The sequence below is a fragment of the Neltuma alba genome, unplaced genomic scaffold (genome assembly GCF_004799145.2).
Source record: "Neltuma alba isolate B1F8T4 unplaced genomic scaffold, ASM479914v2 tig00013021_pilon, whole genome shotgun sequence".
Lineage (NCBI taxonomy): Eukaryota > Viridiplantae > Streptophyta > Magnoliopsida > Fabales > Fabaceae > Neltuma > Neltuma alba.
In genome coordinates, this window is record NW_021637368.1 from 105,546 (window position 1) to 119,268 (window position 13,723).

Sequence of the window (13,723 nt, forward strand, 5' to 3'; positions counted from 1 at the left end):
TCCAAAAATCAAACGTTACAATGTGTGCCATTGCACTACCAAAAAACAGGACATTAGTGACAGAATTTAGCGACGGAATTTTATTCCGTCACTAATCCATCGCTAATCCCTCACAAATTCCGTCACTAAAATTAGCAACAGAATTTAGTGATAGAAAAATTCTGTCACTTAGAGACAGATTAGTGACGGAATCTTATTCCGTCACTAAATTCTGTCACAAGTCCGTCGCTAATTTTGTTTTAAATGATTAGTAACGGAAATTAGAGACGAAAAAATTTCATCACTAATTTTTGTCACCAATTCGTCACTAACTCTCATTTTGTGATGGAAAAATTCTGTCACTAATTTCCATCACAAAAAAATATAATATAAATATATAATATTTTTTTTAAACTTATTATTAAAATAAAAATATAATATATCATAATTTTTAAATAATATATTATATAAAAAATTAAAAAATGCAAATATTATAAAATAAAATAAAAATAAAAATATAATATATTTATTATTTTGTTAAATATTTGAATAAAAATATAAATTTTTAGAAATTTTTAATAAAATCTAAAAATTAAATTCAAATAAATAATAATATATTAAATTATATAATATATATTAAATTATGTATATAATATTTACTATATATATTTGTATTTGTTATTAGAAATATTATATTTATTTATTTTTGTAAAAGACTTTCGCAGGTGCTTCTTAGCTCAACTGGCAAAGGCTTCAGCATGCATGCAGGAGGTCACAGGTTCGAACCAACACTTCTTCACAAATTGCCAATTTGTGATGTGGCGATGACGTGGCAGCTCATAATGATGGACATGTGGCGATGATGTTGACAAGGCGATGACGTGACTGCATAGGAGAGAGAAGGAGTTGAGGTGGCATCTAGTGATAGACACGTGGCGATACGTGGACGAAGAGATGACGTGGCAACATGGGGGGGAGAGAGAGGAATTGGTGAGGTGGCAGCCATTGATGACGTGGTGGCTCATAATGATGGACACATGGCAATGATGTGGTATTTTTTAAATTTATAAAATAAAACAATTTAGCGATGGATTAGTGACGAAAATTTCCGTCACCAAATTGTGACGGAATGTTCCGTCACAAACCATCATTGTTTTGTGACAGAATTTTTGTGGGATATACATTACTAATTAGCGACAGATTAGTGACGGAAAATTTCCGTCACTAATTTCCATCGCTAATCCGTTAGTAATCCGTCTCTAATTAGCGATTGAATTTTGAATTCCGTCACTAATTATTTAGTAATGGTGGAATTAGTGACGGAAAAAATTCCGTCGCTAATTTCGTCGTTAACTGAATTCTGTCACTAATTTGTCGCTAATTTTGATTAGTGACGGAAATTCCGTCACTAAATTCCGTCGCTAATTTGATGTTTTTTTTTAAAGTGTTGATCGAAGGTGATAACCCTATAATGCACTGGCACTTCTTTTCAGGAAAAAAAAAACAAGATAAGTCCAATTACTATTTTCGGTCTTTAATATAAGAACTAGTTGGGGTTGAATTTAGTCCTCAATGTAATTTCTCAATCTAATTTGTCTTTTATCTTTTTTTTCAAAATATTCCCATTGATTGTAAGGAATTTCGACTAAGATGTAATTCCAATCATTTAATGCGCATGATTGAACATAATATTTCAGGAAAACTAATACATATTTGTAACAAATAACTAATTTAACTAATTTTTTTTAATTTTGTTAAATTAGTTATCTAGTAATTATATTAAGCACCGGGTAGTATACCTTGTGTGTGTGTTTGTGCCACACTTCTGCAATTGCTTTTTGGTCTAATGATGATGATGCTTTTGCCTTTAAGAAGACCAAGAATTTATCAAGTTGTCATGGATATTTTGTTCGTGCCCGTAATTTGTTTTAGCACCACACACACACACAGAGATTTTCTCCAATTGCTTAATTAGAAGGCCAATTAAATGCGGTGTTGACTGGCAAATCACATCATTTTTTTACATGCAGAAAAAAGTGGATGGAGCGATGAAAAAAAAAAAAAAATGTTACGCGTGCCCTCACAACACACCAAGCTTTCAAGTTTTCTGTATTTAAAGCTCCTCAATCCCTGTCTCAAGAAACTCAGCCAAACCTCATCAACCTTCTTGCAGTTCTACTGAACCCATTTCTTTTCTTATATTGTCTTAGAGATCTTTCATTGACTAAGAAACGGCAGAAGCTAAGGTTGAGATAGTATCCAAAACCACCATAAAGCCATTAACGTCAACTCCAAATCACCTTAAACACTTCAAACTTTCTCTCCTTGATGAGCTAGCTCCTCCTCCTTCTGTTTATGTTCCCATTGCTCTCTTCTACTCTATCTCTGATCATGATTTTCCCCAAATGTCTCAAAAGTTGAAAACTTCATTATCTAAAATTGTCACTCTCTACTATCCATTCTGTGGAAGAATCAAGGGGAACAAAGGCAATTACAACACTGATTGCAATGATGAGGGTGTCCTTTACCTTAAAGCTAGAATACCCTCGAAGCTCTCAGATTTTCTCAAGGATAATACCAACCGACAACTCAATTAGATTAAAGGGTTTCTTCCATCAGATCCCTATAAGCCTAAACTAGACAATGATGACAAAGATCGTCAGGTAATGGCTGTTCATGTTACTGGGTTTGGCTGTGGAGGTATAGCAATTGGTGAGTGCATCTCTCACAAGGTTTGTGACGCAACATCAGTAGCTTCACTCCTCAAAGCTTGGTCTCAAAAGGCAATGGGAGAAGGAAGTGAAGTGGCCTCTTCTTCACCTCTTAATATGGAAGCTTCTTTGCTTTTTCCGCCCAAGGGCATAGAGATTGGCTTCAATGACATGATACATGAGAGAAGAATATTACAACAAAGAGATTCTTGTTTTGTGAAAATAACTTATGCAGATTGAAAGAAGAAATTTCAAGAGATTGTGGCTTTGAGCCCACTAGAGGTGAAGCTGCGACAACTTTGATATGAAAATCAGCCTTGGAAGCTGTAAGAACCATAGAGACAACTTAGAAAAGTAGTAGTTCATTCATGTTACATGCTGTGAACATACGAAGCTGAATGTTGCCGCCATTGCTAGAGAATTCTTTAGGTGACAATAACATGCTTCACTTATTTATGTAGTTATAAATTATTTTAATGGTTTTCTTAATTTGAACTTTTTCACTATCAAAATACAGGTAATCTCTTTATACCTACCTTTTCTCCATTACATGAAGTTGACCAAGAAATGAAGGTGGAGCTACACGACTTGGTTGAAGTAGTGAGAAAAACCATAAAAATGGTTGATGGGGATTTTCTAAATATGCTTCAACAATATGGTCAGGAAGTCTTTGAAACCCTTGAATCCAATTTACAAAAGATGTGTTTGGTAACAGAGAATGGGGTTCCTTGTTATACCTTCAGTAGCTGCTTGAGGCTTGATTTATATGAATCAAACTTCGGATGGGGCAAGCCAACCTGGGTTTGTACTATTGGAGTGCCTATAAGAAATGTGATTATCTTAATGCCTACTTCTTCTAGGGTTGGAGAAATAGAAGCTTGGGGCACCTTAAATGAGCTTCATATGCCCCAATTTGAAAGCAGTCCTCTACTTCTTCAATTTGCTTCTTTTGGTCCTTAACTAGTCCCTTGATTTCTATGTATACTTATATCTATTTGCTAATTAAGTCATGTTGGAGTGTGAAAAGTGTGTGTGTGTGTGTGTGTGTGTGTTTGAGTAATGTTAGCTGAATTTCTGAGTTACGTTGTTGGTTAAATATGTTTTGGACTATTGATAAGAAGTGATCAAGTCATTCGTATATAAGTACGCTGTAGTTTAAATGTTATCTACTGTACTATGTGTGTTGGAGTTTTATCTCCTTTATTATTGACCTTTTATATATCCGTCAAAAGTTTGTTCTCAAAACCCTCCATCAACTTTTGACTGTATTTTGTAATCAGCTAAAATTATATATACTCCTCCGTAATATAATATTCATTTTGTAATATAATTTACATGATAAAATAAGCCTTACATTTAGGAGTGAAAAAGACCTTCCCTAATAGAAAAACATGAGAAATATTGGATATATTCAGTGAGACGGAGATCTCATCATGCCTTTGTTTGTTCTTTTCCCATTTATAATTTTTCTTTCTATAAGGAAAAAGGGTTATTTGAGACATAAAATAACATGACAAAGTTATGGGATATATGGGTTTTATCAAAATAATTACAGAAAAAGCTAAAATTCAAAATATTTATATTGAATATAAATAAATTAATTTATTATTTTTTTGCTGCCAAGTGAATTGATTGAATTCAAATATTGTCGGTGAGAACGAATTAAAAGACTAAACTGAAAGTTAACGTAAATTTAGAGGACAAAACATATTCCTCCTTATCTATTTTATAACAAGTCTTATAAGGAATTTTTAGTTCATTTTACAAGATGTTTTGATAGTTTTAATAAGAAAAAATTGGGAAAAAAATTCTTGTTTGAAAATTTAACTGGCTAAAAGAATATGAATTTGAGTGAGCACAACTATGTTCTGTGAATGCAACTTATCTTCTGCTATGTGCAATATATCATCAATGATGTGTAACAATCATCAATATAGAAGTCACTTACAAATAGGGGTGAAAACAGGCCAGGTCACTAGGCCTCACCCTTAATAGGCCTGGCTTGTGGTGAGACCTATCAGCATGAGCCTGGCTTACAGCCTGTGAAAGGCCTTTTGTTTGGCCTGAGCTTGAGCTGTAGTCAAGCCTGGTCTGGCCTTTGGCCTATTAAAAGGCCTTTTTTTTTTATAACAAATTTTAAACATAAATCAATTCAAAATTACAATAATCAACCAAATTTATCTAAAATACTAACAGAAAATATGAAATTATCAAATTAACGCAATTTGTTTTTGCTAGTTGCTACAATTACAAAAAACCATCAAACCGTAAAGCATTAAATCTTTCAATATGAGTGCTCCTTTTTCTACAAAATCTACATGGCTATTTCCTCCCTAATTTTTATTCATATTTTTCCATAACAAATTATTAAAATAAATATATGGGTAGGGCGCGACAATACCTTGAGAGTACTATGGGAGGAGGTTTAATGTCTTTACGTAATATATACGTCGATAGCCAAATAGCCAAAAGAACAATAAAAAAAAGGGCTCGTAAAAGAATGGGGACCTGAGAACAAACCGAGACTATTCTGTATGTATAAAATATAAGTGCGTGCATACCAAAAATATAAGAGGCAAAAGGGCGCTAGCCTGCTTGGATCAAAATCTTATTGGTCCAGACTAATAACTAATTATAAGTAAACCAAGCCCATTTATAATTCTAACCTAAAAAAAAAAAAAGATAACAGGCTCAGGCTGCCTGAAAGGCCTAATAGGCTTATTATCAAGCTTGAGCCTGGCCTGATAAAGTAAACATGCATTTTTAAAGGCCTAAGCCTGTTCTGATATTTAAATAGGCCAGGTCATTTACAGGCCAGGCCACAGGCCCCTGACAGGGTTTTTGGCCTATTTCCACCCACACAGCGGAAGATATGTTACGCTCACGAATCATTCTTACATGTATTCAAATTCAAGTTTTTTTAGCCAATTAAATTTTTAAACAAGGATTTTTTTTTTTTTACCAATTTTCCCTTTTAGTAAGTATTAAATTTTTTTAAATATGCCCATATTCAATAAGGATAGTAAGAGAGTAGAAATTAATACTTTTGGTCCTATTTATAAAGCACTTTCAACATATTTTACATAAACTAAGAAAAACCTCAAACTATATTAACTCTCTATTAAAATATAATGACTTTTAACTTTACCCCTATTTAATGTATATATATCCCTTTCCAAAAAAATTATCTACACTATAATAAATGAAGGACAAAATGATACATTTATGATAAAAATTTAATAAAATAACTTATAAGTAAGATAAAAAAAATATATTCTCTTTATATTATAAATATGGTCAGATGAGTATGATAGAAGAATTTAGTACAACGAACAAGAATAATATTGGGAACCACTTAAATTTTAATTTTATGAAAGGTCTTAAATTATAGACTAGAAAGAAAGAGCATATTTTAGCCAGAAAAAGGAATTCTGTGTATGAGACAAAAACACATTTGACAGAAACTCGATCAGTGTGCCATTTCCAATCAAGCACTGAATCATCTTCTTGATCGGTTCCATGCAGCCCATGGGCTGCGGCTTCATCCACTTGGGTCCTTCAATCACTTGGCAATGCCGAGCAACCTCGGCTACAACCCACAATGGCTACCAACTTAAGCTAAATTCTAGAGTAGAGTTGTATTTAGCATAAAATATACTTTTTAGTAGTATTACTTCCTGTCCTAAATATAAGAACTAGTTAACTAATTTAAAAAGATTAAAAAATAAGTTAAATTAGTTATTTGTAATAAATATGTGTTGTTTTTTTCAAAATATCTTTGCTAATTAAATGTATTGGTTAGAACTACTATTATTAGAAGAATTACACTAAAAAAAATATACAAATATGAGACACAAAATAGATTGAAATCTTATATTTAGGAATAAAATAAAATTTAAATGAGATTTTATATTAAAGACTATAGGTAGTAAAACTGAGTATTCTAAATTAATTTTTTGCTACTTCTAACTTCTGAAATCATTTTTTCAATGGTGCTCATTTTCCTCAGTAACTTTTGGGGTATTTAGCACACTAAATTATTTTTTTTAATTAGCACTTAGTGTCTTAAATATAAAGTGCTCATACTTACTATAAGAAAATACTTGATGAGCAAAATTGAATAAAAATTGTTAAATATGAAGTCAATATCATAAATTTTGCTCTCAAAGTATTTTCTCAATATATAGAAATGAGCACCGATATTTAGGATACTGGGTGCTATTTAAAAAATAATTTAGCATGCTGGAGACACAAAAAATTACAAAGGATATTGAGTATCATTGAAAAAAATATTTTCAAACATTCGATATAGCAAAAATTAATTTAGAATATTAAATACATCTAAAAGTTATACTCCCCGATCCTTAATATAAAACCCATTTAACTAATTTGATTAGATTAAGGAAGTTAGGTAAGTTAGTTAATTATAAGAAAAGTGATACATTTTTCCGAAAACACCATAATCATCTTTCTTAATACCCCTCTTTCTTTTCTACTTGATTTTGGTTGAGGGAATATCCATAGGAGTAATTTAGATAAAATTGATAAATATGAGAAATGGATGTTATATTTGGGACAAAACCAACTCAAGAATTTGGTCCTATATTAAGGACAGGAGGAGTACTTTAGGATGCTACATGCAGCTTAAATAGAAACTTAACTCCAGAATTTATCATTCCGTTAGGCTTATTACATGATTTTAAAACACAAATATTACTCAATCCATCCTTTTTATAAGAAACAATTTCTCATGGCAATGTTGCTAAATGTTTAAAAAAAAAAATTTCTGAAATTTTAAACTAGTTTTTTTTTCACTTTTTCCCCATTAAATATACACCACTTATTATTTCTCTGGATGTACTCTCTTTGGATATAATTTAAAAAAATATGTATATATCTTATATATTTCTTGTTTTCAATTAATTACATTTAACTAACATTTTGAATCGCATCATTAATTTTAGTAGTTATTTTTGATAAAAATAGATGGAGGAAATGCTTGTCATTTTTTTAGAATTCAGACAACACTTATAATCTTCCCCAATGAAGACATTTTTAGAGATGAGCACCAAAGTTGGACTAGAGAAGTACATCTGTTGTGGATGGAATGGAGAGTGTATAACCCTCATCACATTTTTAGGATGACATTTTTAAAAAAAAATATTTTTATACAAGTCAAAATCGAGATAAATTTATTCTCATATATTTATTTAATATATAATAAAATTTTTTTAAAAAAACTAATTTAAACACCCACTCGTCGGACGAGCTGGTGAACCCAAACGACAATCAGTTGAATTTGTGGGTACGTGTCGACTCACTACGATCTGATCAAAAGATTTTTTGAAGCCGACGGCACTTCTTTAATTTGACAGCCAACGGATTGACAGTGACTATCAGCATTAATGTCATTTGTCATTTCTAGATGAGACGATGGCGGGTCGGCACCAAAATTCTCCAGAAATTTAGCAAAATTTTCTAACCCTATAACACTAGCCAAATCTTGCTAACGACAACACTGGTAGAGAATAGTAAATTCAAGTCGTCCCTTATGAATATTACTCCCTCCGTTCCTTATTATAAGAGACATTTGATACTTATGGCATGTTTCTATATATAAGAGACACTTACAAGTTGTCTCTACTTTTTTGTGTTGATTTACTATTTTACCCATATTTATTATCTCCAACTCACACTCTCTCTCCCTCCCATTTCTCTTTCTTTTAATAATTTAATTGTTCTCTCTCATGCTCTCTCTCCTTATTAATGAGGGTATTTTTGGAAAAAAATTATACTTTTTACACATTAATTGTTCTCAACTAATTTTAACTGTTTTTTTGATCAACGTACTTCGGTTATTTGTCTCTTATAATAAGGAACGGAGGGAGTATCATTTATAGCGGCAAAACAATAAGTGATGCTCCTTGCTACCAAACAGATTCTTCCTATAAAAATAAGATGCGCAGAACAATGACAGATGAAAAAACAAAGAAAGTTGTCCAAAAGCTCAGAGTTTGGAAGTTTGTTGAACTTGGGTCTCATACCCCATTTATAGGTCATGAATCACAAGAGAATATTGAGTATTTAAACACAATTAAATGTCAGTTGCAAAATTATAACTCACTTAATGAGGATTTAAAATTATTAAAGACATCGGTTACAAATATTAACGAGGTATAATGGTGATTAAAGTAACGAATTAATTAGACAAATATTTTTTTTATAAAAGTGCCTAACACTGCATTTGACTAGTATATAAGAGGTAAGGAAAAATTATCAGATTCGTCTCAGATGACCTGTCGTGCGTACGAGCTCACTTATCTTCTTGATTTATTTAGTAGCTCAAAATTACTTATTACTTGGATCTTCGGAATTTCAAACAATGTAAGATTTTTCCTTTGATACACCTACACACATAACATTTACATCATAAGATTTTGAGTTGGAGTGTTATTATGTTTATGTCCCTGCATACGTTTAATTGTATTAAATCGGGGCGGAAAAAAACAAGATTGACGCTGAGCTCTGGGCTGCGTGGTCAGCTTTCTGTCTTTTGCATGAAAAAGGGATTCGAAGAGTTATTATGGAATCGGATTCTCTTGTTCCTGTGTCCTTATTGAATGATTGGACTGTGAATAGGAAGATTGATATCAGATTCATTGCCCAAATCTCAAGGCTGGTCAATAAGAGTTGGGGTATACGTGTTCAATACATTTATAGAGAGGGAAATTATTGCGCAGACTGGATTGCAAATTGATGAAGCCTGTCACAGAGCATTGGTTTTCAGCCTGTCACAGAGCATTGGTTTTCAGCTTTTGAATGATCTCCTGAGGGATTGAATATGCTGCTGTGTAGAGATTTGCAGGGCTATGCTAGCTCTAGATTTGTTTCAATGGTGAATGAATGATTTAAGCGTTTTGCCCCGTTGCTCATTTTAAAAAAAGAAAGAAAACAAGAGCCACTTGTGTGTGACAGGCTTAAATTGAGATGATTCTGAGCTATTGAATTTTTTTTTCATTAAAAAATAGAGGTTATGGACTTATGGATCTTATTATTGAATAAATAACATTAAAATATGATTTTAATCTGCAAGTTGCAACATTTACTCATATAGATGGATATTTAAATATTAGAGAAGCCCATACACATTAAGAGAGAATTATAATGGGGTCCTAAATAAGAAATATAATTACTAAAAAATTTCAATGACAACAAAACAGCATGTAATGACAAATCCTAAAGAAATAATTATGTTCACTTGTCATTGGGGCCTTTTAATAGTTACGTTTCTTATTTGAGACCTCATTACAATTTTCTCCTATACTAAAGTGCAAGTTGAAAAATAAGATGTACTGGTGGGAACATGCATATTGCGTGGCCAGATGCGGCCGCTGCTGCTGTAGAATTCTTTAGATGACAATGTTGATTTTGTTTTCTTAATTAGATTATTAGAAAAGGATGTTTTTCCTCAAAATAACAATAGGATTAGTTTCTTATACAGCCGGTAATCATTTTCTTACAATATAACACACAAGGCTTCCATATTGGTAACTTCGTTATTTTATACAACTTATAAGTTGATGGAGATTAGATTAATTATACGAGTAAGATGGTCAAGAACTTATAAATCATATTCCTTAATTGCTATAACTTCAGTAGCTAGGTTAGATTTAGTTTAACATGGGTTTGTACTACTCTTTTTAGACTTAAATATAAAAGCTACTCCCTCTGATCCTTATTATGAGAGTTATTCTAGTATTTTTTTCCCATAAAACTCTTTGATAATTTCAATGAGTATTAAATACCTTTTTTTCCCAGTATATGCCCATATTTAACAAGGGTATTGAGGGAACAAAAATTAACATGATATTGGAATTTAGTATAATTAATGAGGGCAATATTAAAATTCACTTGAATTTGATGACAAATTTAATATTTTTAACGAATTTTATTGATATGTACGAATTAGTTAGCAGGTTATTATAATAAAGACAAGAGGGAGTAGATAACTAGTCGTTCCTATCGCTTATATGAAATGCCTTCCAAAAATAAGGGCTAATCTAAATTATAAGGTGCCTAGTTAAAAAAAGCAAATGATGTTTTATTTTTATCCCCGTAATTTCAATAGATTTCCTGTCAATTAAGAAGGCATTATGGGGCCTTCCTTTAATTAATGGGGGTATAATTGTAATGTTGGAATTTTTTGATAAAAGAAACACAAAACGATCCAACTTTTGTATGAAAAATTTTATACAAAGGACTGGAGGGAGCACTTCACAGGGATTAAGGAAGTTAAGTTTATTATTGGTAAAAAAAAATATGGTGTATTTCTTAAAATACTTCGTTCAATCCTATTTATAAGCTTTAAATTTGAGGAGTGTGGTGTATTTTATAAACTTCAATTTAGGTTGTTTTAATCTTTACTCTTTTTTTTCAATTCTATCCTTAATTATTTATTGTTTCTCCTTTATCTTACTCCCTCTCATCATATTTTCCTATTCATTCTCTTTTATTTTTTTCTCATTTATTACAGAGGGATATGTAAAAACAAAAGTATATTTCTAATTATTTATTTATTACCTTTAACTAATTTTTTTATCCACAAATTAGTTATTTGAAATTTATAATCAGATCAGGCAGGGAGTACCTCTCATTTTAATCATTTATGTTGGAAATTACCCCACTTCATGTAATCAATAAGATAGTTGGGAAAAATGATAAAATCACGAGACAAAAGAGATTAAGATCAATCAAATATTGTGTTGATGATTTTTCACATGTACACATAAAAGTAGATGGGGGAGGGCTACGAGTCGAAAATAAATGCTGCGCATGACTTCACAGGCTCGTAGCTTACCAAGCTTTGAAATTTTCTGTATTATTTAAAGCTCCTCAATCTGTGTCTCAAGAAAATAAACCAAACCTCATCAACCTTCTTGCAATTCTACTAAACCCAATCTTTTCTCAAATCGTCTGAGAAATATGGCAGAAGCTCAGGTTGAGATTATATCCAAAGTCACAATAAAGCCGGTATCCCCAACTCCAAATCACCTCAAAAATTTCCAAATTTCTCTCCTTGATGAGATAGCTGCTCCTCCTTCTTTTTATGTTCCCGTTGTTCTCTTCTATTCTGCTTCTAATCAGGATTTTCCCGCAATGTCTCAAAAGTTGAAGTCTTCGCTATCTCAAATTCTCACTAGCTACTATCCATTCTGTGGAAGAATCAAACGAAACAAAAGCAATTACATTGTTGATTGTAATGATGAGGGTGTCCTTTACCTTGAAGCCAGAGTACCCTCAAAGCTATCAGATTTTCTCAACAATAATACCAGCCAACAACTCAATGAGATTATAGAGTTTCTTCCAATAGATCCCTATAAGCCTAAACTAGACGATGATGATGAAGATCGTCTAATAATGGCTGTTCAAGTTACTGAGTTTGGCTGTGGAGGTATGGCAATTGGTGTGTGCATCTCACATAAGGTTTGTGACGGGACAACAGTGGCTACATTCCTCCAAGCTTGGTCTCAAAAGGCAATGGGAGAAGGAAGTGAAGTGGCATCTTCTTCTCTGTCTCTTAATATGGAAGCATCATTGCTTTTTCCACCGAAAGGCATAGAGATTGACTTCAATAACATGATAGGTGAGAAGAACATTACGACGAAAAGATTCTTGTTTAGTGAAAATAGCTTATGCAGATTGAAAGAAGAAATTTCAAGAGGTTGGGGCTTTAAGCCCACTAGAGTTGAAGCTGTAACAACTTTGATATGGAAATCAGCCTTGGAAGCTGCAAAAACCATAGAAACAAGTCACAAAAGTGGTTCATTCATGTTACATATTGTTAATATACGTGGTCGGATGCTACCGCCATTGCTGGAGAATTCTCTAGGTGAGATTAGCATACTTCGCTTAGTTGTTGAATTATATGAACGTTTCCATTCACTTATTTAATTTGAGGTGTCAATTGACAAAATCTAGGCAATCTTTTTGTAATATAGGTAATCTCTTTGTATCTGCAATTTCTCCATTGTTTGAGGTTGACAAAGAAACAACGGTGGAGCTACAAGATTTGGTAGAAGTAGTGAGAAAAACCATAAGGATGGTTGATGGGAATTTTGTGAGTAAACTTCAAGGAGATGGTCAAGAACTTGTTGAAATCCTTGAATCAATGAAACAAAAGTTGCATGTAGCGGCCAAGCAAAGTGTTCCTTGTTACTGCTTCAGTAGCTGGGTGAGATTTGGTTTCTATGAAACAAACTTTGGATGGGGCAAGCCAACTTGGGTTTGTACTGTTAGAGCGCCTATAAGAAACGCAATCCTTTTTATGCCAACGAGTTCTGAGGATGGAGGAATTGAGGCTTGGGTCACCCTGAATGAGCGTCATATGCTCCAATTTCAAAACAATCCTCTCTTGCTCCAGTTTGCTTCTTTTGTCCCTTAAATACTCTGCTGTTCTTTATTATTACTGGCATTTATTTGCTAATATTTGAGTTGGTGTTGGAGTTTGAGGTGCTTGTATTTGGATATTGTTAGCTGAATTTCATATTATGTGAGTTGTTGGTTATGTATTGGATTGATAAAAAGTGATCAAGCAGTTATATATATGTGTTGATGTTTTAAGTGTTATGTCTACGTATGTTTTCTTCATCTCCTTTGTTCTCCTCTAATATTAAATGTAAGACCTATTTTATAGTGTAATTTATACTAAAAAAAGGGTTTTACATTTACAGTAAGAGGGAGTATTTATCTTATATCATATGTCAATCAGAAGTTTTAACCCAAATGTATCCATCAACTTCTGTTCGAGTTTTGAAGTCACCATATATAAACTACAAATATCTTACCTGGATAGGAAAACATGATAAATGCAAAATTCCTCTATCAACTTTGAGTTACACACAGGTATAGGATTTTCTAAAACCCTAAAATGAAATTTTGAAAATTCCATCCCATGATATCAATGTTTACTTCTCTTGTTATATTTACAGGACGGAGGACAAAGGAAGAAGGAATTTCTTAGTCCTATTTATAAG

General features: G+C 32.3%; 2 protein-coding genes across 2 annotated transcripts; both read left to right on the top strand.

The window, feature by feature from the left end:
* The first annotated feature begins 2,645 nt into the window (after positions 1-2,645).
* Positions 2,646-3,650, top strand: LOC114733612 (BAHD acyltransferase At5g47980-like). Its single transcript, XM_028921095.1, has 2 exons — positions 2,646-2,901; positions 3,208-3,650. Exons 1-2 carry the CDS (start codon positions 2,646-2,648, stop codon positions 3,648-3,650), a joined length of 699 nt encoding a protein of 232 aa, XP_028776928.1.
* Positions 3,651-11,672: 8,022 nt separating this feature from the next.
* On the top strand, positions 11,673-13,131 carry LOC114733613 (vinorine synthase-like). The gene is made up of 2 exons (XM_028921096.1): positions 11,673-12,579; positions 12,689-13,131. Exons 1-2 carry the CDS (start codon positions 11,673-11,675, stop codon positions 13,129-13,131), a joined length of 1,350 nt encoding a protein of 449 aa, XP_028776929.1.
* The last annotated feature ends 592 nt before the right edge of the window (positions 13,132-13,723 follow it).